We start from the raw sequence: 25,521 nt of genomic DNA, 5'->3' as shown, positions 1-25,521 counted from the left end.
TTATAATAAAAATATTAAATTTAAAAATTTTTACATAAAAGTCACTTTTATTGAAAATTGAATTTTCCAAGAATTTTCAAGAAAATTGAGATTTAACAAATCAAATTTAAGCCTTGAAATGAAATAAAAAATATTTTTTACATTTCCGTCATGACAGCATTAAGGTGGTTTTCATTATCACTGGAATAGTAATTAATTACAATTATTGTTAAAGAAAACAAATAAAAAATTATTGTAAATTTGATGTATCCATCGATCTGTTAAATCTCAATTTTCTTAAAATCTGTTGAAGATTTCGACTTTCAATAAAAGTCCCTTTTTATAGAAAAATTTTCAAATTTGGTATTTTTCCTGTAAAAAATCGTTAAGAAAGTTAAAATTCAAAACAGTTTATGTACCTTTTAAGCACTACTCCAGTGTATTACTCATCTTTGAAAAAACATGGCAATTTCTTTAGAAGAATTAAGAAAGAGCACAAAAAGTTTAATAAAGTACAGAATTTCATTAATTTATCTAGAAACGTTTCGAAAATAATAATAAAAAACCATCCTCAGGAACCAATTTTTCACATCATGTATATCAAAAACGAAGTGACTTCTAATATATGTTTATATAAAGTTTTTATCATATTTTAGGATCTAAAATACGTGATTGAATTTATGGCACTCTGTTCAGAGACACCTTGTATAAGAACCAGTATCGTAGCTAAATTTAGTGGCTAACAAAAGCCACTAAATGGTGATTCAAGATAGTTGTGACTCTTATCGATCTATACCTACTACTCCTGTGGTCATTTTACACACAATGAACCATTTTAGTGCTTCTAAATCGAACTTCAAACCCTCGAAATACGTCAGAATCAGTGGAATAATTTGTCCCTAACGAAGTTTTGAATTTTTCGACTTGATGTACTTACCAGGAAATAGATTTGCGATAGTTTTTGCTTTCAGCGACAACGGCAAGTTCTCTCTGAGGGTCAAACCCTTGAGCAACTTTTTCAATTGATTAGACTCAAAGTCTGTACGATTGCGACGTGGATTTCTGAATACGGGCAAATTAGGGTAAACAGGCGATACGATAATATTGCGAGGGCCAGGAAAGTTTCTGAATTAAATAGCGAATCAGCAACTATCACTATAAAAAAGTTCTGCATCGAGAAAATTAACATTTTTTAGTTCGGAAAAAATAATCGAAAATATGCTTTATCTTCGACATTCCTGCCGCTGATTCAGTATTAATTGCACTTGATACGGCCAAATCTGCTCCTGCTAATATTCGGTCAATTTACTCCTGAGAGTATAATTTCGGCCAACCAAAGCCCCCAAACGGGTTTCTTGTCGACTGTTTCAGCTAAGTGATCACGTCCGGTTTCCAGCACACTTCTGGGAAGTTGCCTGAAGTTACCCTAATTCCTCTTACCTAATCACATAAACCGAATTGGCTTGTTTAAACACAAAGAGGGTGTTAATGGCTATTGACACTTCCTGTTTCAATCCCCATTCAGATTGCTAACGTGTGCCGCATGTTGATTCAGGTTCAGATTTTTTCCCCTAAAAGTGCACCACATACAGAGATGAAGGAAGGAAGTTCCAGACGGGGTGTGTATCATCCGATTTTTTGGGCTACCAGGGGCGTTAATAGGGAATTTTTGGAGACATTTCAATAGACTTTTGTTGCAATTTTCGTAATATCCACCGCCTGCGTGCTCTCATTGCACTACGTATAATGAGCATAATAGCAATTTTCCATTTAGAAGCCATATTTAACTTAAACATGACTATCTGCTGCTATTGCGAGTCGCTTTGCCAATATTTGTCCTCGCTCTCATTGAACCGGGAGAGTTTAGTTTGCTCTAATTATTGTTAAATGGGCTCAAGATAAAATAACCAGGTTTAAAACGCACTGGGTTTCAAATATATTGGCTCATAAAGAAGGGGCCTTATCAGTTAAAGTCCATTTTTCTAAGGTAACAAGGTTAAACCCGGGGATACCCTTCAGACCGTTGTGCGGTCAAAAAAGTTACACTGCCATTTGTAGTAAATGCGAAGCAATTTAGCCAAATGCTGCCCGGAAAACGTGGATTTCAGGACGAAAATAACCTCAATTTGTTGTTGGGGGTCGGCAGATCCGAGTTATAACTTTGATTTCCAGTAGTGTCTTTTAATCAGCAATAAAACAATCACTTTCTTAAATTAGAAAAGGGATCGATTCAAAAAGGGATAACTTAGAGGCTAAATATTTAATCCGTTTTCCGATGTATTTGGCTGCAGATTCATTTCGAAAGGATTCGTTCTGTCTCACGAGGCACGGGAAAGAGTTATATATGGCCGTTCCCGGAAATAAAGTATGTCTAAAACAATTTTTGTTGTTCAGCTGGGACACCATCGGGTTTAAGGGGGAACTGTATCGGAATTTGTGCTCAGGGCTCGTATCGAATCATGAACTAGAGCGACGATTCCAAACTAGGTGATTCTTGCGGTCCGGGAAAATGGAAATTCTCTTAATGCCGAGACAAATTTACAATTCCCAGGTAGCGAATTGTTAATTTTGGAAAATAGGTTAATTGAAAAGTTACGAAGATTTACGTTGGTAAGGAGATTTCGGACTTGCTTTAGCAGAATGCTAGATTCGGGTATATTATGCATTTCCATTAAGACACATGAAATATGCTCAAAGACGAATTAACGGAAACTTCTCGTACTTGTTTTATGTCCAATGCCGCCTGCATAGAATGAAAGGGGTACGTCGGAACACAGCTAACGCGTAATGCGATAATAAACCTGGCGAAATTGCGAAGTTTCATCGACAAGAAAATGCCAAAACAAAAGTTATGTAGTATTTCATAGTTATTTACCTAAAGAGTGTGGAAAGTGACACTTTACGGCACCGTGATTGCAGTTGACCGAACGACACGAAGCGGTCCGCATCTAACGAAATAAAGAACCAATAACTAAAGAAAATTGTAAGAAGTGCTCGAAGGGTTCACCCTTCACTTGCAAGCATACAAGTAGCTCTATGCTCTATACCTTGGTCGGAAAACGTCCCTTTTTTTGAGTTTGGTCTTTGAAGTTGTGAAGATTCTTCTTCGCAGCCCATTAATGAAGATTTGTAGACGAGGTCGCTGAATTCATAAATGTATAAAATCCAAGATGGCGCCCGTAAGAAAAAACAAAGTTGTTGATGGCTGCCAAAAATCGAAACGTCGCATTTCAAAAATGACATCATCACTCGTAGAAGAGAAAAAGATTAAACATATCACATTTTATCCTTATTTATCCCTTTTAATGCCATATTGATTTTGATCTATATTTTCGACGAAGTATTTTATATAATAAGTAACGATAAACTATATCGGTCTCCACAGGCCGACTCCACATCAGTCTCTATTAGTAGTGGCGGTCTTCAAAGACCTATACCGCTACACAAGAAATAAATATTTCAGTTTCGCAGACAACATATTACGTAATGAAGAACTGGTAGCAAAGTTTTTTTATTAGAATACTCGCGTCACTCATCGCTTTATCTAATGAAGTAGTGTTAAAAAATGTCTATCTAAATTACACATAAATTAAAACTGAAATATAAAAAGATCACATAAATAAGTCAACCAGAAGAATTGCGCCTTTCACCGAATAAAGTCCCTCTGGTTTGCATCCGACCTCAAACTTCAGTCGCACACGTAATCCTCTTCTTCAACTCTATATACGTCAATAACTCTACACGTACATATCTTCACATGTAAAGTTCCGTTACACGTAAATAACTCCATACGTAAATAACTTTTCACGTAAAGTTCCATCATACGTAAATAACTAACTAACAACTAAAGTTTGAGGCCCGATGCGAAGCAGGAAGCCTTTATTCGGTCAAAAGCGTAATCCTTCTTTCGGTCTGTGGTACGTACAACGTTTTATGCATAAATGATATTTTTTTAATCTTCTACGTGTAAGGCCCAAGGAGCCCCTTATAAGGCCCTAAAAGTGCCAAGGGCTCGCTCTCGAATTAAATCTTTTGTAGTTGAGTTTTCAGTTTATATATTACTGAAATATGAAGGGGTGAAATTAGCAAGTTTGAGTTTTTCACAAACGAGTTCTACTCTCGAGTTTTTGCATCTGTCTGAATTATTCAATTTGGATGATGGGCATATTATTTGGCTTTTAAACTACCAACAAATTACCCGCATTCTCTTCTCGACGTCGACTAATTCTTTCTCGAAGCCTCTTAAAAAGCGATGTTGAACAATATCGATTATGACAATTTACAGGCCATAAAACTTACTATATCTGCATAATTCTCCCGCTAACACATTTCCCTGAATTAACCGCCTTCGCTGCGGGAAAATGCAAATTAGTCGTTTTGCTCCTATTTTGATCGTCATTTCGGGAGTAATAGATTACTATTTGCCTCAAAACTGCAATTGAAAAGATTTTAAACGATCCACGAGTGCTTTGAGAGGTCTTTTGTTCACTCAACTGGAGGAATGTAGCGTGAACGCTATCAAAGACTTCTCTGAATATTTTTACCCTCCCTGTTGCAACTCTTTTAAGCTATAGCCAGAAGTACTCGTAACTGGTGGATTCTCCGATTTTTCGACGGCAAACTGTTAATTTGGCTTTAATTCCTTTCTGTTTATTGGCACCTACTTTAACGGCGTGTGTCTATTCACCTTGCCATACAAATGGGATGTTCCCAATCCAATCTTGATCTAAATAAGTGTCGAATCCTTTCGAAAACATTAGAGTTGAACTTTTTAACAGTCTATTTCGAAAATAAGGCGATCCTGGATACATATTTATGGGAATTGTTTTTTTATTTTGACTTGAAAGGTATCCCCTTAAATTTCCCTATATCTGGGAAATACCCTGTATACGAAAATATTACTTTTTTATATGGAACCATAATATCAACCTCTTGAGGGACAGAAGGTGCTTTTATGGGTCATAAATTGAACACATATTTTATTTTTCGTGACCCGACAAGAGCACATAATTTCCAAATGTCTATTTATCGATTTCCTTTTTATCTTCCTTTTTTATCAACAAGACTGCAGATACCTGAATAATTAGAGAGAACCGGAATTAATTAATCAACCCTCCAAATTACGTTATCGAGCAACCAATACAACATCAAAACCTTATTTATTTATGTTTTAATGCAGAGAAGGTTAATTTGGTAGTCCATATACAATAGCAGCACTGGTTAATTGATGATGGCTTTTCATTTATTCCATTCTGCCCGCATGTTGTGCTTTTAAGGGCACAATTCATTTATCACACATATGTAGAGGAGAAAACATTATTTATTTGTTCACCTGAATTTGATTGTTTCATTATTAATCTGAGTCTAATGGAATATTTTCACCAATTAGCACTTTTACCCACAATTATAATTGAGGGTGTCGAAATTACAGACCCTTGAAATCCCTCTTGACTCCCATTCGGATTCTGCAGAAATGCCCTTGAATTGGGACCTAAATGGAATATTTGATTTCCAATTGGAAATGCCGGGGATGGCTTTATTTCGAATATCTAAGACCTTATGTATTTCTGCGCTGAATTCAAATGAGGTCTAAGCTTAGAAGAGTAATTTTTAATTATTGTACAATATTTGGTGAAATTCAAAGCTGAAATAAATAGTTTTGAAATTAACTCGGAAAATATCACGCGGAATTCGAGGCAAATGTAAGCGAAAACTAATTCAAAAACTACTTCGCAAAGTTCAATCACTGAAGTTGAAGATTTTGGGTTAATATGGCTAAAACTCGAAAAGAATGGAAAGTAGAATACACCTGGGACTTCTTGGGCGTGTTTACGAGAAATCAAAATTTAAGAGCAATGAAACTTAAAACTGTATACTTAAAACTTAACTCTTTATATTCAGAAAAATTTTAAAACACTATATATTACGCAACGCGATGAAGGGCGCGAGTTTTGTAATAAAATTATATTATTTATTCTTCATATTTCCTCACTGCATGTTACTTGAAAGTAAATGTTCTACTAAATAGCATTTCTTAAAGTGCATTTTTAAGCTTCGTGCTAAGAATTTTAGTTTTGTACGGCCAGCTTTAAAAGATACCATTATTGGATGTGGTATAAACTATATTTTCTCACCTTTTCTTCTAAACAACTGAATGAGAGGATAATAATGATACGTATATTATTTCTGCCTGTAGTATGTATAACGTTTTCTGCATAAATAATATTTTTTTAATCTTCTACATGCATGTAGGATAATTTTATTCCTGGTTATTTAATTAAATCTGGGGAAAAAATTAACAAGCCTTATTTTTACTTTATGGGCCGTTGCCAAAAGCGACGGGCCATAACGTGAAAATAAACCGGCGCTCACTGGTCTTAAACTAATGGTTTCTGCCATGAAAACTAACATCTAAACAAACAATATTTGTGCATAAATAATTAGACCTTAGATCTACGTAAGTACCTTACGAAGTGCAGGCTAACTAGAAGAAATTTAAATTTTGTATCTACTATATTGACTATACTTATCAATTGCATGCAGTAAAGACTACATTCTGGTCGGTTAAATACACTTCTCTAGCAAAAAATCGTGCATAATTCTATAGACATATGAAGGTCCCGACTTCACTAACTGTTAAAAAACTGTTGTCCGACTTTTTTTGTTAATACAATTGCCTTCAACCGACCAGAACATAAAATGACCGTATCCAACCGACAACCTTATAAATCTAATTGATCACCACAAGTATCAATCTCTACCAACCGACTTTTCTTCTAAAAAAAAGGGTTTTGTTCAACCGATTTATTATTAAACAGTTGAGTTTAATCGACGAGTAGGTGACCATCTCTTTTTGTTTTAAACTTTAAAACATAAATTGCAATAACGCGGACCCAACTATAATTTATTCCTCTTATGGGTCAAAAGACCTCCTCTTTCATACCAGGATTTATGGCCTTAAGGTACAACAAATACTTTAAGCCAAATTACACCCTAAGCCTGGATTTAATTGTAATGCCGCTGCTTTCGATATGCAGAACCTCTTGTATAGCTTCCGACCTAATTCTCACAATTTTCCTGACCGTTCCAGACTTTATCAGAAAGGCGATTTATAACGTGGGAACGTTGAAAGCAAAGCAAATCCCACCTAGACATCATGTCATATGTTTTCAACGCCCTTCATGCCCTCTTATCGTATGGGCATTGCGGAATGGAGGACAGTGGATGAATAGCCAGTCAAATAGAGCTATTTTTTATGATAATCTTTCCCAATTTAAGGCGATTTGAGGATTTTATTTTGAGGACAGCGAATATTAATGAATTTGCATGTATTTGTATGGGGTTTCTCGTTTCAATTATCCTCAATATAAGGCATAAAATTATAGATTTCCGTGCCGTGCAATTACAACGACAAGCCTTCCACTAATTGTGGCTCGTTCTTTAATCTCGTCCGGAAAAGTCACGTTTCTGAGAGACTGGATCGCCTTCCAGTTTAATCACTACTCCGGAAAGTGCCTTTCCGGATTTAGGAGATAAAAACTAAAGGCAGGGGAATTTACTTAATTCTTTTTGGCGTTAAGCAATGGAAAAGCGGGAAACGTTGCCATAAACTAAGGGGAATTACTTAGGCTATTGGGTCAAATCTATTTCCAGCTAGTGTAGTAAGGTTAAATATTTATAATTCGCTTACACACTTTCATGAAAACTTAATGTTAATTTTTATTTTGTTTCAGGGATTATTACTACGACAGGTAAGATCCTAACAGGACTTTCCCCATCAGTTTTTGTAAGTATCAAAGTAGCCCCTTTTGGACGACTGATTCAGGTTAGGTTAAGTTATGGAAACATCGGGTTAGATCAGATTACTTGGACTTTTTGATTTAAATCTATTCCGTTCAGTTTACTTCGACTCGGCAAATAATTCGGATCAGGTCAGCCGTATTACTTAACGTCTTGGAAGTAATCGACCAGTTAGGTTACTTAGAATTTTCGAAATATTTCCATCAGTTGAGGTTACTTAGAATTACATAAGAGTTGATTAATGAAAGCCATGCCCTTTAAGGCGTTTTTCATTATTAGGTCAGTTCAGATTACTTGCAATCTTGATAATAATTTATGCCAAATGACTATGAGTTAATTGTAGTTTTAAAAATAATAGTTTAAGTCATGTGAGGTTTAAATCTTAGTGTTACGGAAATGGTGCGTTTTCTTGGAAACTATGAGAATGCTTCAGGACAAATGAGTTTAGATTACTAGGAGTTACGAAAGTTATTAGCTTACTTAGTTAGCTAATAACTTCAGTTAGCAACTTAATTAGTAATAATTAAAATAATAACAATTAATAATGATATGGAAAATAATTAGTAAAATCTTACTTTTGATACTCTACTTGTAATTTTGATGATAATTTAAGGCGGGTTCTGGCAGGATTCTTGAAATTGTAGGTCAAAGAGCTGCAATATGATTCCCGATGGAAATTCATAACCCTAATAGCAACGAAATTATAAACATTCAAACAATAAAAAACAACATTTGGTGCATGATACCCATATAATTAACAACTCAAGATAATGTCACACCAATTCGTATAATATGGATTAGATGAAGACATTCTACACTATATGCACTCGTGCTTTTTTCACCTCTTTGCCTAAATTGCCCACGAATTTATTTCAGTTCAGTTCAGTTCAGGATTTGTTACAAATTCCGGTCAATTCAGAATATGCTGCAAATTGAGTTCAGTTCAGTTCAAAATGTGTTGCAAATACTGTTCGGTTCAGTCTAGTTCAGTTCAAAATATGCTACAAATAAAACATCGTGAAGTTCAAATGACTATTTTCGAATTCAACTGACGATTATACAAGTGTACAACACTTCCGCACTACTTGCACTCGTGCTTTTTTCACTCCTTTGCCCTAAAATTAGCCGATAATATTCAGGGAAGTTGTTATACAAAGTGTCTTTAGACGAGTGCCTGTTAGAAGTATTTAGAGAGCCGCGAAAGCTAGAACATAATAATTTAGTATGCAGACATTTGAGCCTAAGATCTACTGATTAAAAATATTTTCAAAATGGCGGAACTTTGGGAAATATCGGAAACGGATCACAACTTCTATATGTTAAATGGAATAACTATATTTTTTATTTTTTTTTATGATTCCATGTTGAATTTCAGGTTAACTATATGTAACATACTGCTAACCTAAAATGTAAACTATCGGAGATAAAATTAATTTTATGCCAAAAAACTTCTGTGTAAAAAAAATAATTATATTAGAACTAACAAAGGTAGAACAATGAAATTTTGCCGGTAAAAAGTCAAAACACTGCACTTCATTCTTCTAAGATTCAATTTTGATAATTATCTAAAGGGTGACTGCAAAGTAAATTGGACTAGGCCAACACAACAACGACAAAAAATCGTTTTCTTCAAATGGGACACCTCATGTGTTATTACATAAGTTAAAAGGCCATTTTATTCTGCATTCAGCCATGGACCATTTTCCTATTTTTACATAGGATTTTTTTTTAGTTATTTGAGTTTAAAAATGTTTAAAAATATATTCAAAAAATAGTCAATTGATTGGTGCTGTAATATCCTTAACTATATGTCAACAAACTATTTTAATAATTGTTCAAAATGCCCACCATTTGTTTCTAAACATTTTTCTGTCCGCAAATTTACCTGGTCAAAACTCAAATAATTCAAAAAAATGCTTACATAAGAATAGGAAAATGTTACATGATTGAATGCGGAATGAAATGGCCTTTTCACTAATGTAATAAAATATGGAGTGTCCCATTTGAAGAAAATGGATTTTTCGGCATTTTTGTATCAGCCTAACTCAATTTATTTTGCAGACCGCCCTGTAGACAATCATTAAAATTTAAATTGAAAAAAATGAAGTGTTTTGACTTTTTACTGGCAGGATTTTACTGTTCTGCCTTTGTTAGTTCCACTGTAACAAACTTTTATAACATAAGATTTTTTCCAGTTTCAGCATAAAACAATTTTTATCTTCGAAAATTGACACTTTAGGTTAGCAGTATGTTAGGTAAAGTTGACCTAAAATTTAATATGAATTTATAGAAAAAATAAAAAATATAGTCAATCCATTTAAAATAACAATGTTGTTGTCAATTTTCGATACTTCCAGAAGTGCCGCCATTTTAAGAATATTTTCTATCAGTAGATCTTGGACTCAAATGACTGCAAAGCAAATTGTGATTTTCTAGCCTTCGCGGTTCTCTAAATTCTTCTAATGGGCCCCCAGCTAAAGACGCCTTGTATTAGATATGAGTATAGACCTCTTCAATTCGTATATTTCTCAAAATCAGAATATTGTAAGAAAAAGAGGTTTGCTGTCCATTGCGTCTTCTCATTGACCCCTTCTCGTTTCTGATTTATTTCCTCTTTGTAAAGCTCTCCCTTGCAGTCTCTCTTGGGCTATTTTTTAGGATCGAAATTAGGTGTCTGTCGTAATCAAATCCCGCGATAAAACAACGAACGAGCCCCTTTTCGCGACCAACTTAATTTTCAATACATCAAACGGAAAGCTTTGAATAAACAATGAAGTCCGATACACCCTCTCCAGTTCGGCAATACATAACAAATTTCGCGCAAAAATCTGTGTGTATACTTCAGAACGTGACCTGGATACATTCGCATCCAGGATCGTTGTCCGACGTGCAAATTTGTATGCAAGGATTCGTTGCAAAAAGTCGAGAGAAAAAACTCCAATGCAATTCGGAGATATTTCGCACTAGAGCTCGGTGTGTGCAGCTTTAGAGCTTTTGGCAGTTGTTAAAAATAATTCTTCCGCGGATTCAGAAAACTCCCGAATTTGCAGAAAAGATTCATTGCCATAAGTGTCCTTTTTCCAAGAGAACAAGACATGTTCTAAACCGCCACAAAAATAAGGATTTATCTTTATTAAAATATACATAGAGTGCCGCTATAAATAAGCAAAAAAATGGCATAAATCTCAATTTGGAAACGAGGTCGTAATGTATGTAATCCCATTTCCTTGTCGGGCATTCCTAAACCCCTGGATATGTTTTAGCCTCCATGCATAGTTCGGCTTCCCCAAATTCCCACATATAAATGTGTTAGTGTGTCCGGAAAAAAATCCGACTTGACATGGTTTTATCGCTAAAGGGAACATCATGTCATATCCGATAAGTTTCGTTTGTAAGCAAAATATCTTGTAATAAAGCGTCAGTTACGCGACAGTGTCTGCAGGAATTCCACTAATTCTATAAAACATGCCATTTTTGTATCCGAGCTTGTTAGGGAAATTTGAACGAAATGAGTTGCTCGTGTTTCCTATGCCGGTATTATTCGAAAATTTCACGATAGGGATAAAGCGGAAAATTCTACATCATGTGGGGATATTTTTATCTGAATCTGGTCTTTTGTCGTGAATTTTAAATTGAATCTTGCGTGGCCGCGGAGAAGAAACTGGATATTAGGGTTTCAGACAGACAAAAAAAAAGCCATATTTCTGTTCCGGTTTCTAATGGCGCGTCATTATCATAGTTAATGGACTCATAAACTATGCCTTTCTTTGATATATTTCTCTCAAACAAAAGGATCATAAAAGCGCTTTTTCTTGCTTTGGATTCGCCTTTTTCCAAGTCATCGAAGAAATATAAATCGAGGCAAAAACAGGGGCAAACTTGACAAAGAAGCGTAAACTGGCCGGAGAATCAGATTACAGAAGGATGCCCATCACTGGCAACAGGTGGATTGTCAATGCTGCCATAAATCTTTATCGCAATTTTTTCAAAAACAGAAAAACACTCCAACAGAAATGCACTTTTTATCAACTTTTGTAAATCCCGGCCAGTAATGCCGCGTTGTCCACGCAATCCCATTGAAAAGAGGAAATTACAAATCTGCTTTGGACGCAAAGGCAACATTGATAGATGCGTTTCATATGCCCTCAAACTGAGAATGGAAATTCTCATTTGGTTGGGACTTTTCCTCCTTGAGAAGTGGTAGGTTTTGACACTGCCAGCGAAGCTGTGCGGCAAACAATTCCATTTGCAGCTTCGAATTATTCTGCGAATTTGGATGCGAATATAAGGTCAGGAACTAAAACACGTTTTCTGCGGTCCCGGTTGAAACCCCCGCTCTGGAACACATATCCCCATTATCCCGACCATTCTGGATTCCTATGCTTGTTGAGTTGAAATATTTGGACACAACGTTGCTAGTGCGGGTTAAATTTTGAGGGTGACTAGACAATTACTTCCTATAGCTTGCTATCTTCAGTTTCCGTTTTTTTTCTATTCGGAGGTTATTTTTAAGTAATTTTTTCATTTTGCCAGTTTCGCAAATATAACCTTATTACGCCTTCTCCCTGGCACCTCGAAGCCAAATTGGAGCATATTTTCGTCTATTTGCCCGCTCTGCCGCCCATAAAAATGCAAATAAAACGCAAGGAATCGGTCCTACGAGACGCATCACTTAATTCGAAATCCATTAAGGGGCGATATTATTCAAGACTGTCGGGGCCCCCCTTTTTTTACACCGCGGCTCCGGATCAAACATTAAACTTAATTGAATTTCCGTCGCTTTGCTTCCAGAATTGAATTGACTTGGAAATGACCGCGAGAAGAAAGTGTTTGGAAAGCCAGGAATCACTTACTTTTGCCTGGAAATACAGTTAAGCGAATATGGACCTCCATGAGGCAAGTTTGCTAATGGATGTGTGCAAACAGTCATGAAGTCATTAATAGAGATTGTTGTTTGATCCGGGAATGTAACAAGTTAAATAACGGAAAAACGTTCGTAATTACGCCTTTGAACTTGTAAGATTTTAGGCTTCCTTCAGACAATCTGAATCGATTAATTATGAATTATTCTCATCACTCCAGAAAGACTTACATGAATCGTTTTTATAACTCTGATATTTTCAGTTATATTTCAGATGTGTTACTTGTATAATGGTCAATTGAATTTGAAAGTAATCATTTGAACTCCACAATTTATTATTTATAACACATTCTGAATTGAACTGAACTGAACTAAATTTGTAGCACAGTCTGAACTGAACTGAATTTGTAACACATTTTAAACTGAACTGAACTAAACTGAATTTGTAATACATTATAAACTGAACTGAACTAGATTTGCAACACATTCTGAACTGAACTGAACTAAATTTGTAACACATTTTCGTTTGTCCATAATAATCGTTTTAAGTCAGGAATAAATGACTTGTAGTTCAGAAACACCTTTATTCATATTTATTAAGCGATTTAATCGTCATACTTGCCACCTGGAGGTGGATTGCTGTTTAGAACTGCAGGATATTTTTCGAAAACGTGCATTTGTTCTTCATTTGTAAATATGTGTAAAAAGACACTGTAAATTTCGCAACATTGTCATTTTCAATTAAAACGTCTTCGGAGCACTTTTTTGCACCGACTTTAACGAGATAACATAATAATGTAGTGTAAAAAGCAATATTTTCAGCGTTATTGAGATAAATTATAACATTTTTGGTACTTGGTACATAATTGGTATACCCTGTATATCAATAAGCATTTGAGAAATTAGCATGTTTCCAACACGGCGTTTAGCATTCAGATCACATCGTAGTTGAGGCTCTGGAGGAAAATTCCTATCCAAGGCGTACGTCGATAATTAACATTCTGAAATTCAAATGAGGGCTTCTGAAATCCAACTTTTCTATTCTGAAATACCTGCGACAATTGTGAAACGCACCGACGGTTTGTGAAACCCAAACGACCCTTCTGAAATATAAATGAGTCAGGCTGAATGAACTACATCTAAAAGAAGTGGAGTAAATAACCTGAACTAACCCAAATTATTTTCGCTATTTTTCAAAACCTCGCCTGGGAAAATAACCCTAACTAATGTTAAATGCAATAAACACTCAAATGTTGGGCAGTTGTGCGGCTCAAGGGACTGAGCCGAGTATAGTTCTAATGGGTGCCTTATGACACAGGCTATATATAGAGTGAGGCTCTCCACTGTCCAATTTTAGACTGAGCGCAACGTTGAGTTTTAATAACGATACTAATGACTGGTTATAATGGAATTGTTTTCATACTAAAATCACTGAAGCCCTCGCTGGCATGTGCAGACCTGCAATAGTGCATTTGAGCAAACCTACTTCCCGTTTCGCGACTTATCAACAATAATAGGTTTAGGACCTAAATTCTGCTGAGTGAAGTGGGTCATCAGGTTACTGCATCGACTGCCTCGAGACGTTGAATAGAAATTAAATTAAGGTAAGTGAGTAATACAGTGTGTCAATTTGAAAACGAATCCTCCTCGATCTTCTGGTGATTATAGAAAATGTGTAAATATGCAAAAATACGTCGATTTTATTTTCAAGCGGAACATTCTTTAAGTCGATTTTCTATTAAATTGCATGCACCCTTTAGCCGGGGCGGAAACGACCACTAAAATCATAAATGGGGAGGGAGGAGGAGTTATACCTCATTTAAAAGGTTTTTCAATCACCTCCTAAAATAAACCTTTTTTTTATTGTGAGGTTTTCGAAAAATCACGTCTAAGTCTTAAACCAGCTTCAGTATCAATTGTATTATCAACAAACTGTTTGTTAATATTTTAAGCCTTCAAAATGCTGTCCACTATTTTCTAAACAGTAATAAAGTCTCTTTTTCAAACTTCACTCTAACACTCACAAAAACTTCTACTTGAATTTCCCTGCACGCAGCTGTAATTCTTCTCTTTAATTCTTCCAAAGCTTGGAACTGGGTTTTATAAACAACAGATGATTATTTTGGTTTTTATTTGTTTATTTGCATTTATAAATTCATTTATTTAGATATTCTACTTGTAGAAAAAGCAGAAGAATAAGACTGTTCGATTAAAAAGAACGATGGAATTCTTGACTTTTTTCTTAAATTACTAGATTTTTATTTTTGTAAATTTGATTTGGCGAGTTAACGATTGTGTATTTATAAGGTTTTTTTACAAAAAGAATTTGCGCGCTTCAACAAAGAACCAAGATTGTTTTCATCTATGGAAAATGTGGAATATGCGCATGAAGAACAGCAAGAATTTTTAATGAGAGGAATTCTAATACTAATTTGAAACATAAATACATGTTGGAATTAGTTGCTAAATTTACTGAAACTGGTTCCGTTGTTAACAAAAAAAATAGAGTTAATATGCGTGTTTTGAATGAAGCCGCTCAAATTGAAGTTTTAGACTATTTCGTTGTCGAACCAGCCAGCTCCCTTCGTACAATGGCACATAAAGTAGGAATGTCTCACGAAACAATAAGAAAAGCGCTAAAGTTAAATGAATTCTACCCACATAAAATGCAAATCCTTCAACAACTTTTTGACGACGATTTTGACAGGAGGGTTCAATTTTGTGAAACCGTGATCGATTTTGTAAATAACAACCGAAATATCTTACAAAACATTTGTTTTAGTGTTGAGTGTACATTTTCCCTTAATGGATACGTTAACCAATAGAATTGTCGATACTGGAGTGATGAAAATCCCCGACTATTTAGAAAAAATAGTACACAGTATCCACAAAAAGTAAATTTTTGGGCTCATATTCTTGGGAATACCGTTATTGATCCTTTATTCATAGAAGAAAACCTAACTGGTAAGCTCTACTTAAATCCGCTAAAAAAGGCAATAGATCAATTAATAACAACGAATTTAGAAAATCAAGGTGACGCGGCTGCAAATGGTATTTTACAAAAAAATCTGCTTTATTTTCAACAAGATGGAGCTCCATCACACCATTTTGTTCCTGTTAGGCAGTGGTTACGCAATAGGTTTCCTGGCAAATGGATTGGTGGAAGAGGATCAATTGACTAACCACCGGAATCGCCCGATATAACCCCTCTGGATTATTTCTCTGGAAACATCTTAAATCTATTGTTTATGAAACCTAGCCTCAAGATTTGGAAGAATTGAAGAGAAGAATTACAATTGCAGGTAGGAAAATTCAAGTAGAAGTTTTTCTAAGTGTTCTAAGTGTCTAAGTGGAGTTTGAAAACAGACTTTATTACTGTTTAGAAAATAATAGACAGCATTTTGAAGGCTTAAAATATTAGCAAACAATTTGTTTATAATACAATTGATCCTGAAGCTAAGGTTTAGACGTGATTTTTCGAAAACCTCTCAATGAAAAAAATATATATATTTAAGATGGTAATCGAAAGACCTTTCAAATGAAGTATAACTCCACCCCTCTCTCCATTTAAGATTTTATTGGTTGTTTCTACCCCCGCTAAAGGGTACATGCAATTTAATAGAAACCCGACTTAAAGAATATCCCGCTTGAAAATAAAATCGACGTGTTTTTGCATATTTACATATTTTCTATAATCACCGAAATATCGATGATGGATTCCTTTTCAAATTGACACACTGTATATTTTAAATTTTGTTTTTCATAGAACACTACCAGTGTTGGTTTATTTTTGTAACTCTAAATACCCTGGCATGAATTATTTTCAAACCTCCAGGTAATGTGCAGTGGCCTGACCTCATTTACTTCAAAACTAGAGATAATCGTTTTAGTAATCTAGTAATTCTTATTTTCAAATTATCTGAATTGAATTATTTTCACAACTGTTCCAAGAAACATTACATTAATTATTTTCGTAACTGCAAGGAACCTAAACTAACCTAAATTGCTTTCACCATAATATTCTATAATTCTCTATATAAAACCCTCTTCCCTTAGGCTGTAAAGAAATAATTTTACAAAATTGCTGGGTCTCGCAACAATACGATGCGCTAATGACTTATTGTATACATTATTGAATGCTATAAGGGTTCTTTGTATTTTGGAAAACGTAGTTTTGAAGCCAATAAAAACCTGGGCGTGCAGAACATAATTTTCAAGTAAGAATCAACCACAAGAAAAGCCAGAGTCGTACCGCAAAGAATGGTAAAAGTCAAGTCGTCAAGGAAAGAGTTGTTGCTTTACACTTGGAAGCATAAAAGTCATGAAGGCTCTGAGAAGCGAAGTATGCCTTGGACCTTCATGAACATTGAAAGTTCTCAATTATTAATGTTTTACAAAAAAAAATCGGCTTAGTACCAAAAGGGGTTAAAGGGTAAAGACACCAAGAAAAAAAGTTGTCCTTTACCAGCCAAAATTCATACAAAATATCAAGAAGATGGTACACACCACTGATTGTTATGGGTTTATTTTAGTGATATCGATGAAAATTCTAAATTGCATGTTAAGCCCTGTAAGGGTCCTCTGCAGTTTGAAAAACCATGGATTTAAAGCCTGCAAAAACAGGGGCGTACTGAGCACAGTTTCAAGATAGATCAAGCAACGACAAACGTTTAAATAGAATACACAAAATATGAATCGGCAAACTTGCTACATCTTAAAAAACTCTAATCCGCCTGTACAGTAAAAGTCCTCGATATTTTGAAAAATTTTGATTTAGTTTAGAGTGAGGCAATGGTGGGCTGGATGCGAATCGCTCGAGACATCTGAATGAGAGAAAAGTGCTTCCTGTTTTGAAGGTACGCACGTGGTGATGGTGTGTGCTGTATGAGGTGATTAATTGCTATAACGGCCCTTAATCAAGCCCTGTTCCGAATTCCTCAAGTGTCTCTTTTCAGGTTGCAAATAACGGCCGCCAAAACATCCTTTTCTAGTCGTTAAGTCCTCTGGATTATTCCGGGTCGCGCGGCCGTTTCCTGCCTTGCTCCCGGACGAAAGGATCAAAGTTTCAACCTGTTTTGTTTGTTGTTTAATCTTTTGCGGTCGAGCCCGTTACTTTACGTCATAAAATTAAGTCGACTTTTCGCAACAGATTACCTACACATTTTTATGCAGATTAAATGGGACCGAGTTTTCTCACTTTGATGATGACAGGCGAAAGGGCACCGGAATCCATTACAAAGTTTCGAATTTGGTTGCCCGTTTATTTTCTAATCTCCGTCCGCTTTTCGTCCGGGAAAATTACGCAAATTTTGATTGGGGCCTTAATGTGGATAGCTGCCACAATTCTAAGAGCCCCGAGAATCATTATCGACTTTTAAATTCGGCAGTGAGGAAATCTATTAACATGCGATAAAAATATTCATCCACAAAATTTCATATTCGCTGCATTGAAATTCGAATATCTACCTTCGGAGTCGTAGACATAAATTGAAAACAGGAAACGCGCTTTTAGGAAGTTTTCCCTAGTTCCTACTGCGAACTGTTAAAATGATGAGTTGTATATATTTACATTGAAACGTTTAGTTTGGCATTCGGCTCTGAAGCCCATTTACGCTGCATTTGGATCGACTACATCCTGGAAACTTCACATTCGGCCCCCTGTTATTACACACTACCTTTCATCTCGAAATTTCGAAAGGTGAAACCAAGTCTGAGCTTTTACATGCGCTTTCTAAGGCCCGATGGCTCTCTTAGGTGATGATAAATTATCGATGGAATTTCATATGCATCGCCTTCCAGCCGAACCCAAATTTTGATCCCATATGGTCCTCAATTTTGGACGAATCTTGGATAATCCAGATCGCACTACATTTTTGATCGCTGCAAGAATTTTTATTTTTAGCTGTTACCTTAAGATGACACCTTTCAACATAAGGCTTTAGCAGAGAAATCTCTTCAATTTGATTTATTGGCCCCTAAGGCAGTGGTCAAACTGGGGTCAAATAGGCCTGAATGATCAAGATTGAGGTGATTGAGTAAACAGGTCCATGTTTGCAGTATTCGATATACAGCGCCTGATTGGTTTATCACAATGTTTTAAAACCCAACAATTTTCGAAAATTCCTGTTATCATTATTTTCCTCCTGGTTTCCGTGTCGATACATCCTTGATGACCTCAGTGATCGACACCAGTGGCGTATACTCGATTTCTCAGAATTTTCACAAATTTTCCAAATTTAATATCATAAACCTTAGGTAATTTTATTAACTTGTATTCCCTTCTGGATACCAATATATCAAAGACACGAAGCCAAATTCGATCAGCAACCGAATTTTTATTTCTTGTCTTCTATAAGCTCAGTTAAATGTCGGCTTGCGTAACAATGTTCTCCTTCAAGCCCGCGCTAAAGCAGCTTTACTGCCCGAATTTGCGAGCTGGAAATGGCGCTTTACCGCACGTATGCAGCAAAAAATTTCGTAGTTTGACCATACAATTTTCCCTTATTTTCTATTTTTTCTGTCCTTGACTTCAAAACACGTCCGGCACATTTCTGTTTTTTACTGCATTTAAATGAATATTTGCATCATTTATACATCACTCAGCAAGCATATTTTAAAAATCATTGTCGTATCACAGCCGATTACAACCCGGTAATTTTACAATTTTTTCTCTTCCATTTGGTTCGTGGACTAATTCTTACTTAAAGAAAATGGTGATATGTACTGCCCTGTCTTTACTGGCTTCAAAGCCATGTGTTTCAAATTACCCACTATCTAGCGGCCAATGACGAATCTGGGGATAAGACATCGAGCCGAACTTCCCACATACAGTGTGATTCATAAAACGCTTTTACCAGCAAACGCCGAAAGAAAAAATGTTTTTTTTAAGTCTTATTTGCTGTCCAGTGCATAGTCCGCCCTTGCCTTTAGGTCTCTGGAATTTCATATCGTGTAATAATGCCGGGACATTCTCATGGAAAACGGTGACTTTAAGCTGCTGTAAACCTCGTTTTAACATGCATCTTTCTCAATAATCTGTTGCACAATTCCAGAAAATTGCACAAGCAATTCTCACTCCAACGATAACGATAAGAAACATCTGCCCCGGACACATTCGCCCCATCCAGAAAATATATGGCTACAAGTACGTCCCTGTTTCCTGGAACGGTCTAAGCGTTTCCTGCAGGGCCTGTTCCATATTCATCGCGGTTATCTGTCGGACAAGCAGGGCCCTGCTGCTGGGACGATAAAACGATATTTACTCTACTTTTACTTCGTAATTAAGTTCACCTTTATTTGCATGTCCGATTAGATCTTATTAATTTTAGTGTTTGTTTCGCTCTGTTTTATTACACAAGAAGATGCTGACGAGCTCGGTAAATTGGCTTTTTGGGGTGGATTTATGATGCCACGTAGATGCAATGCAAACAAACTTTAAAACGGTGATCGATTATTCGGCTCTAAATAATTTAACAGTATCGGATTCAATAGCTTTATAGCTTCCCTCTGCTTTGTTGCTTTTATCTGGCTGCGAATATTCAATAAAACGGAGAAATTTAACCGGATTATTCACGTGTTGAACCACTTTGTCTTCCCTCAGTTTTTAAAGTTAAGTGAAAAACCTCATTCCTCGAAACAATGACGGAATCGGTATTTGTTTTTAATTACAAAACCCATTAAGTCAATTATTTATGTATTTTTACAACCTTAAGCCTGGGAGACAGTTTTTTCAATGCCTCAAAACATGGTTTAAATGGCACTATTAACATTCCTTTGGCTTTGATGAAAGCCATCATTAAAGGCTTTGTTTTCAAAGTAAGCAGGACCGGAAAATGCTTTTTCGTCAATTAAACTTACTGTCAAATTTGCTTTAAATTGTGGTTGAAGGTTTGGGGGAAATAGGAAAGTTGGCTGGATGGATGTAGGTGGAGATGCTGTAGGTAGCTCTTTCCCTCTTTGACTTGTCTTAAAGTCAAGTTTCATCATGGGCAAGTGTTTGACCCATTTTTAATGCTTTTTCAAAGAATTTTCAAATTTTTCAGAGAGTCGTGATAGCTAGATATTTTTCATGGTACACCCTGTAGTACACCCTGAGTCGTTTTAGCTTTCATAGACACACATTTTCCGAATTTTGGACAATAACTTTCACTATGTTTGAGACCTTAAAACTATACTTTTTAACTACCCTTTTCATATAGAACACCTCGTTTATTAAGCACTTTTTTCTATTTGCTGCTCACTAACGTCAATTTGCTTATAGAAATTTCTATACTGATCGTTTTTAGTTTACGTATAACATTAGAGTCAATAAAAGCACGTTTTCAAACGATTTTTAACAGAAGTTTTTGGCGCGATCATCTTTAAACCTTGCAAACCCTTTTTTTTCAAAGGCACTGGTGTACATTATTGAATATCATAGACATGTTTTAGCAATTTAACCAACTTCGTATCTTTTATGATTGCTGAGATCCTCATAACTGACCAGAAATGGACACTCTGTATGTGTAGTAATTTTAAATGTGTTTGTGAACATATCATAAGGTCTATTAACCCCTAGAGTGCAATAAATGTTGTCGAGCGCGAATAATGAATCCATCATTCACGCTCCAAATGATTGGTTTCTGAGAATTAACTCCATTAGCAATAAACTCTGTTATAACAAACTCCATATCAAAAATATTAGAAATTCTCTTCAAATTGAGTAATGCCAAACCCTGTCAAGGCCTAGAGGTAAACTAGGAAACAACAAAGCTCTAGGAAAATACTTAGCATTAAAAACTTAGTAACAGTAGCCTCTTATAACGAAATTATGTAATAAGGTTTTTAGCAAATTTGCGGAAAATACTGATATTTAGCTTAGGACTCTGTGGATAGAGCATTATATGCCAGCATTATGCTGTCATATAATACACATTGTCCTCTCATGGCAATTACCTCACTCGCTTCGCGCTTGCCACATCTTCTACATTGTAGATGATAACGTTCATTATATGCTTGCCCAATACTATATTATCAAAAATTTGCAAAATTTATTAAAATCTCTCAACCAAAATAACTTTATTCTGTTAGTATGTTTTGAAGTGCATTTCACAATTTCTCAAAAAAAGGCATTAATTTTAACAATTATTCGAAAATTTACCTATAAAAATTCCTATACTGATCGTTTTTAGTTTTAGTATAATATTATCAGAATTAAAAAAAGCACATTTTCAATTATTTTTAACGGCAGTTTTTAGTGCACGACCATCTTAAAGCATTATAAACTCGATATTTTCTTAAAACCACTGTGTATATTATTGAATATCATAGACGAATCAGTCTCAAATAAATATTTCTTAATACACATTCCTATAGCTAACTTTATGAGTTATCAAGAAACTTAAGTTTTCCTAATACCAAATGTGGAAAAACCATTTTTGTTTGTTTGGAACACTAAAGTTCTACTTTTTCCTATAGATCACCCCGTATATTATCCAATATCTGGAATTTCCTACTCATTGAGATTAATTTACGCAATAAAATTCCTATAGCTATCCGTCTTAGTTTTCGAGTAATATTAAGATTGACAAAAGCACGTCCTTAATGCCTTTTTAGGAGATTTTTGAAATTATTCTCTTCAAATCTGGAAAAGTCCATTTTTTCTATCACTACCTTCATCGGTTTTCGTCAATGTTTTTTAAATGAAATTGAGTTTTTGACGCGATTTTTTAAAATTCAGCAAACTACATTCTTTCCATTGGAGCTTCCAGTGTGTTACTGAATATTATGAACCTACCAACAGTCGCAAAGATCAGTTCGGCAAGAGGACAGATAAGAAAATACATAAGAAACTTATAACTACGACTCTTCATTCAATCACACAACAAAACTGGCACAATATCCATCATCCCTCATTACTACAACTTCGCCTCAACGGTCTTAACCTCCCCCACGGCAGCCACAACCTCAATTTCTACCCTGGCGTCCATGGGCAGCTTCGCCACTTGGATCGCACTCCTCGCTGGGTACGCATTACGGAAAACTGAAATTTTTTATAATAATTATGGCGAATCATAGGAAACATATATGATCATTAGCATTGGACTTATAAATATTAGCAGCAGAAAGTGCAGGTATAATTAATGTTTACAGCATATTGTTTTAACGGTTCCCACAGCTGCGATAACTTCTATCTCAACTTTCGCGTTCAGAGGCAGTTTGCCCACTTGCACCGCAGATCTGGCAGGGAAATCTTTGATAAATACTAAAACAGATAATTATAAAGCAAAAAATTTTTACGAGAGCCAGGACGAGTGCTAAACCTATTCTCAACGCCCTCCTAAATTGAACTTGAAGCCTCATTTTTATTATTAAATTAAAATTTTACTGCCTCTCCCGGTGAATTACGAGCATTCCACCCCAGCACTTTGAAAGGTCGCAAGAAAGCTTAACTACTCAACAAATTAAAACGTACTCACATTCCTTGTAAACCTCGTTGATAGCTACAAAATCGTTGATATCCCTCATGAAAATCGTGCTCTTAATCACTCTATCAAAAGAGGATTCTGCGGCTTGGAGAATCTGCCCTAAGTTCCTAAGAGCTTGTCTTGTTTCTGCACATACATCCCCACTTACCAGCTTCATTGTGTCCTTATCCAGCCCTAAGCAGCCTGAGACATATACGGTGGAATCCAGTATTACAGCTTGACTAGAAATTTTGACTAGAAATTTTTGGACTGAAGAAATTACATAGACTTACTTATAAGGAGCTATGGGCCGGGGGGCGTTGTTATTATTAACAATTTTCCTGGTCGAAATCATTTTCCTAGGGGTTGAGGCAAAGCTGTGAAATCTAAAATAATAAGCTTTTTGCCAGATTTTTCTCTGGAATCGCCTTCCTAACATTAATCAGGTCTTTTATAGACTGTCATGCAGACTTAAACCGAGTTTGTTGATAAGAACTATTTCTTCATTATAAAGAATAATTTCTATGAATATTACTACACAGACCCAGACAACAAAGATTGCTTTAATTGAACGCGTTGCTGACCTTTGGCTCGTAATGTATTACTCAGTATCAGCCGAGTGGATAATTTGAAAACAACCAGTGTTTTATGTGTAACCAACTGACAATATTGCTAAAACTCCTTGAATTTCAACGAAAAGTAAAAGCACCTTGGGAGCCCCTTCTAGGCCTGTTCATTCGGCTATTGAACACAGCGCATGAAATCGCATAGTAAAAAAATGGTTTACTGCGACTCATATCGCTTCAGTTCTAGAACAGTTTATCCCAATGAGTCACAAAATCATAATTATGAGCAACTCAAAGACGCATCTTGATTTTCAGTATTCAGGTGTATTTTTAAGTAAAAATCCTGAACCTATCTGGAAGCGGATCTACAGTTCAAACAGCAAGGCTTCACCGCTTAAGAATTTGTAGTTACTGGATCCTCACATATACTAAACTATCCAACCATAATTCTTTCTGGAATGAATCCCAAGATATTCCTGAAAGACCGAAATGGCACGCAGATATTTGTTTTTCATGATATTAAAATCTAGAAACCGCCTGGAAATGGCATTCGTATTTCAAGGAAAAGCAATTCCAGCGGATTTCTAGAAATTAGATTGCTGAAGAATTTACGAATACCTGAGTCTGGCTGTTCGAATACCTGAGTCTGGAATGGATCCAAATTGAAAGAACTGAAGTGGCTATAAGATGGAAACGTCCTGGTTTTATCCACTAAACTACCCTTCCTGGACTCATCCTGGCGTCCCTCGGGGACCGCCGAGCAGCATTGCTTCGAGGAGGGGGTGGACTTTGCTCTTTTTCTCAATACTGCATCCATGTTTAGTGAACGGTTTCTATATTTTTTTATTGGTCCCTTTTCGTCTCTTATCGTTGCAGCTACGAGTTTTGTGGCTCTCTTTTTTGTCATTTGTCAATTAATGGTCCATCTCTTGCACTCGAAGAATGTGTTGTTTGCATTATCTCTACTCCCTCAAATAAGGATTTCTCAGAATCCCGAATTTAAAGCCCACTCATACAGTGAGCCAAGCCATCTCCGCAAAAACTTTTTCTCGTCACGAGGAAAATCTTCCAAAGACACCCGGCCTAATGTTCTGACGGCCGAACAGTGTGAAATTCTCCGAAGGGCATATCCTCGCGATTAAAGAACCCTCTCCGACTCCGGACCTGTCTCTGAAGGATATATCGTCAGGGTCGAAGAGGATTGCGAGTAGCTTCTATCTACTCCACTAGTCTTCTGCTAGTTGAGTTCGAACTCTCCTCATCTGTGATATTTTTAGAACATCTACCCTCCCTTTGGGTCATTTGGGTCCTGTAGTACTTTTTTTCGTGTACTCGAGAAGACTTCGTGACTTCTTCTTATCTCCACATGATCGATTTGGATTCTTTCAATTTGCGAGGCAACGCCACTCTTCCTCCTTCCAATAACTTTTTGTATGTTCTTGCGGTTCCATCCGTCCAATCCTGGTGTATACATTCGACAGAACTTTTTGCTTCTTTCTTCGGCAATAGATATTGTTCCTGCACGTTCGCAATTTCTCCTGAAATACTCCTCTTCGCGTCGTGGCATCCATACTAATGTAGCCGTCCTTGGGGGTTCGACGCCTTCATCATCTTGTCTTGACTTCCTATGGCCTGCCCTGTCGTGTTTGCCCCAAGGGCTGGTTTCTGATGGTGCAATAGATCGTTTCATCGTCAGGCCCGCGTGCAGGTACTCCCCAGTTTCACCCATTGACAATCCATCCTTCTGCCTTCGACGCACGTTACCACCCTCGCCCTCCTTCGGGGTTGATTACCCGGACTCGGAGGAGGGTTCATCCAGGGTTCACCGCGTGGAGGTGAGGATAGGTCTTTGACCCCCAGCACAACCTGA

General features: G+C 36.2%; 2 protein-coding genes across 7 annotated transcripts in view; one reads left to right on the top strand and one right to left on the bottom strand.

The window, feature by feature from the left end:
* Positions 1 to 25,521, top strand: part of LOC136416403 (heterogeneous nuclear ribonucleoprotein C) — a 138,109-nt gene that overhangs the window by 93,968 nt on the left and 18,620 nt on the right. For all 6 annotated transcript variants that reach the window (XM_066401556.1, XM_066401554.1, XM_066401557.1 and 3 more), the window contains one exon: positions 7,713 to 7,730. In XM_066401556.1, coding sequence (XP_066257653.1) covers positions 7,713 to 7,730 — 18 coding nt within the window. The remainder of the gene's footprint in view (positions 1 to 7,712; positions 7,731 to 25,521) is intronic.
* On the bottom strand, positions 21,697 to 23,564 carry UK114. Its single transcript, XM_066401562.1, has 3 exons — positions 23,379 to 23,564; positions 23,098 to 23,327; positions 21,697 to 22,661 (listed from the first exon to the last, which is right to left on the bottom strand). Exons 1-3 carry the CDS (start codon positions 23,522 to 23,524, stop codon positions 22,537 to 22,539), a joined length of 501 nt encoding a protein of 166 aa, XP_066257659.1. The 5' UTR covers positions 23,525 to 23,564; the 3' UTR covers positions 21,697 to 22,536.

The sequence above is a fragment of the Euwallacea similis genome, chromosome 23 (assembly GCF_039881205.1).
Source record: "Euwallacea similis isolate ESF13 chromosome 23, ESF131.1, whole genome shotgun sequence".
Lineage (NCBI taxonomy): Eukaryota > Metazoa > Arthropoda > Insecta > Coleoptera > Curculionidae > Euwallacea > Euwallacea similis.
The sequence above is the reverse complement of the archived record's forward strand: the minus strand, read 5'-3'. Positions and strand labels throughout refer to the sequence as shown.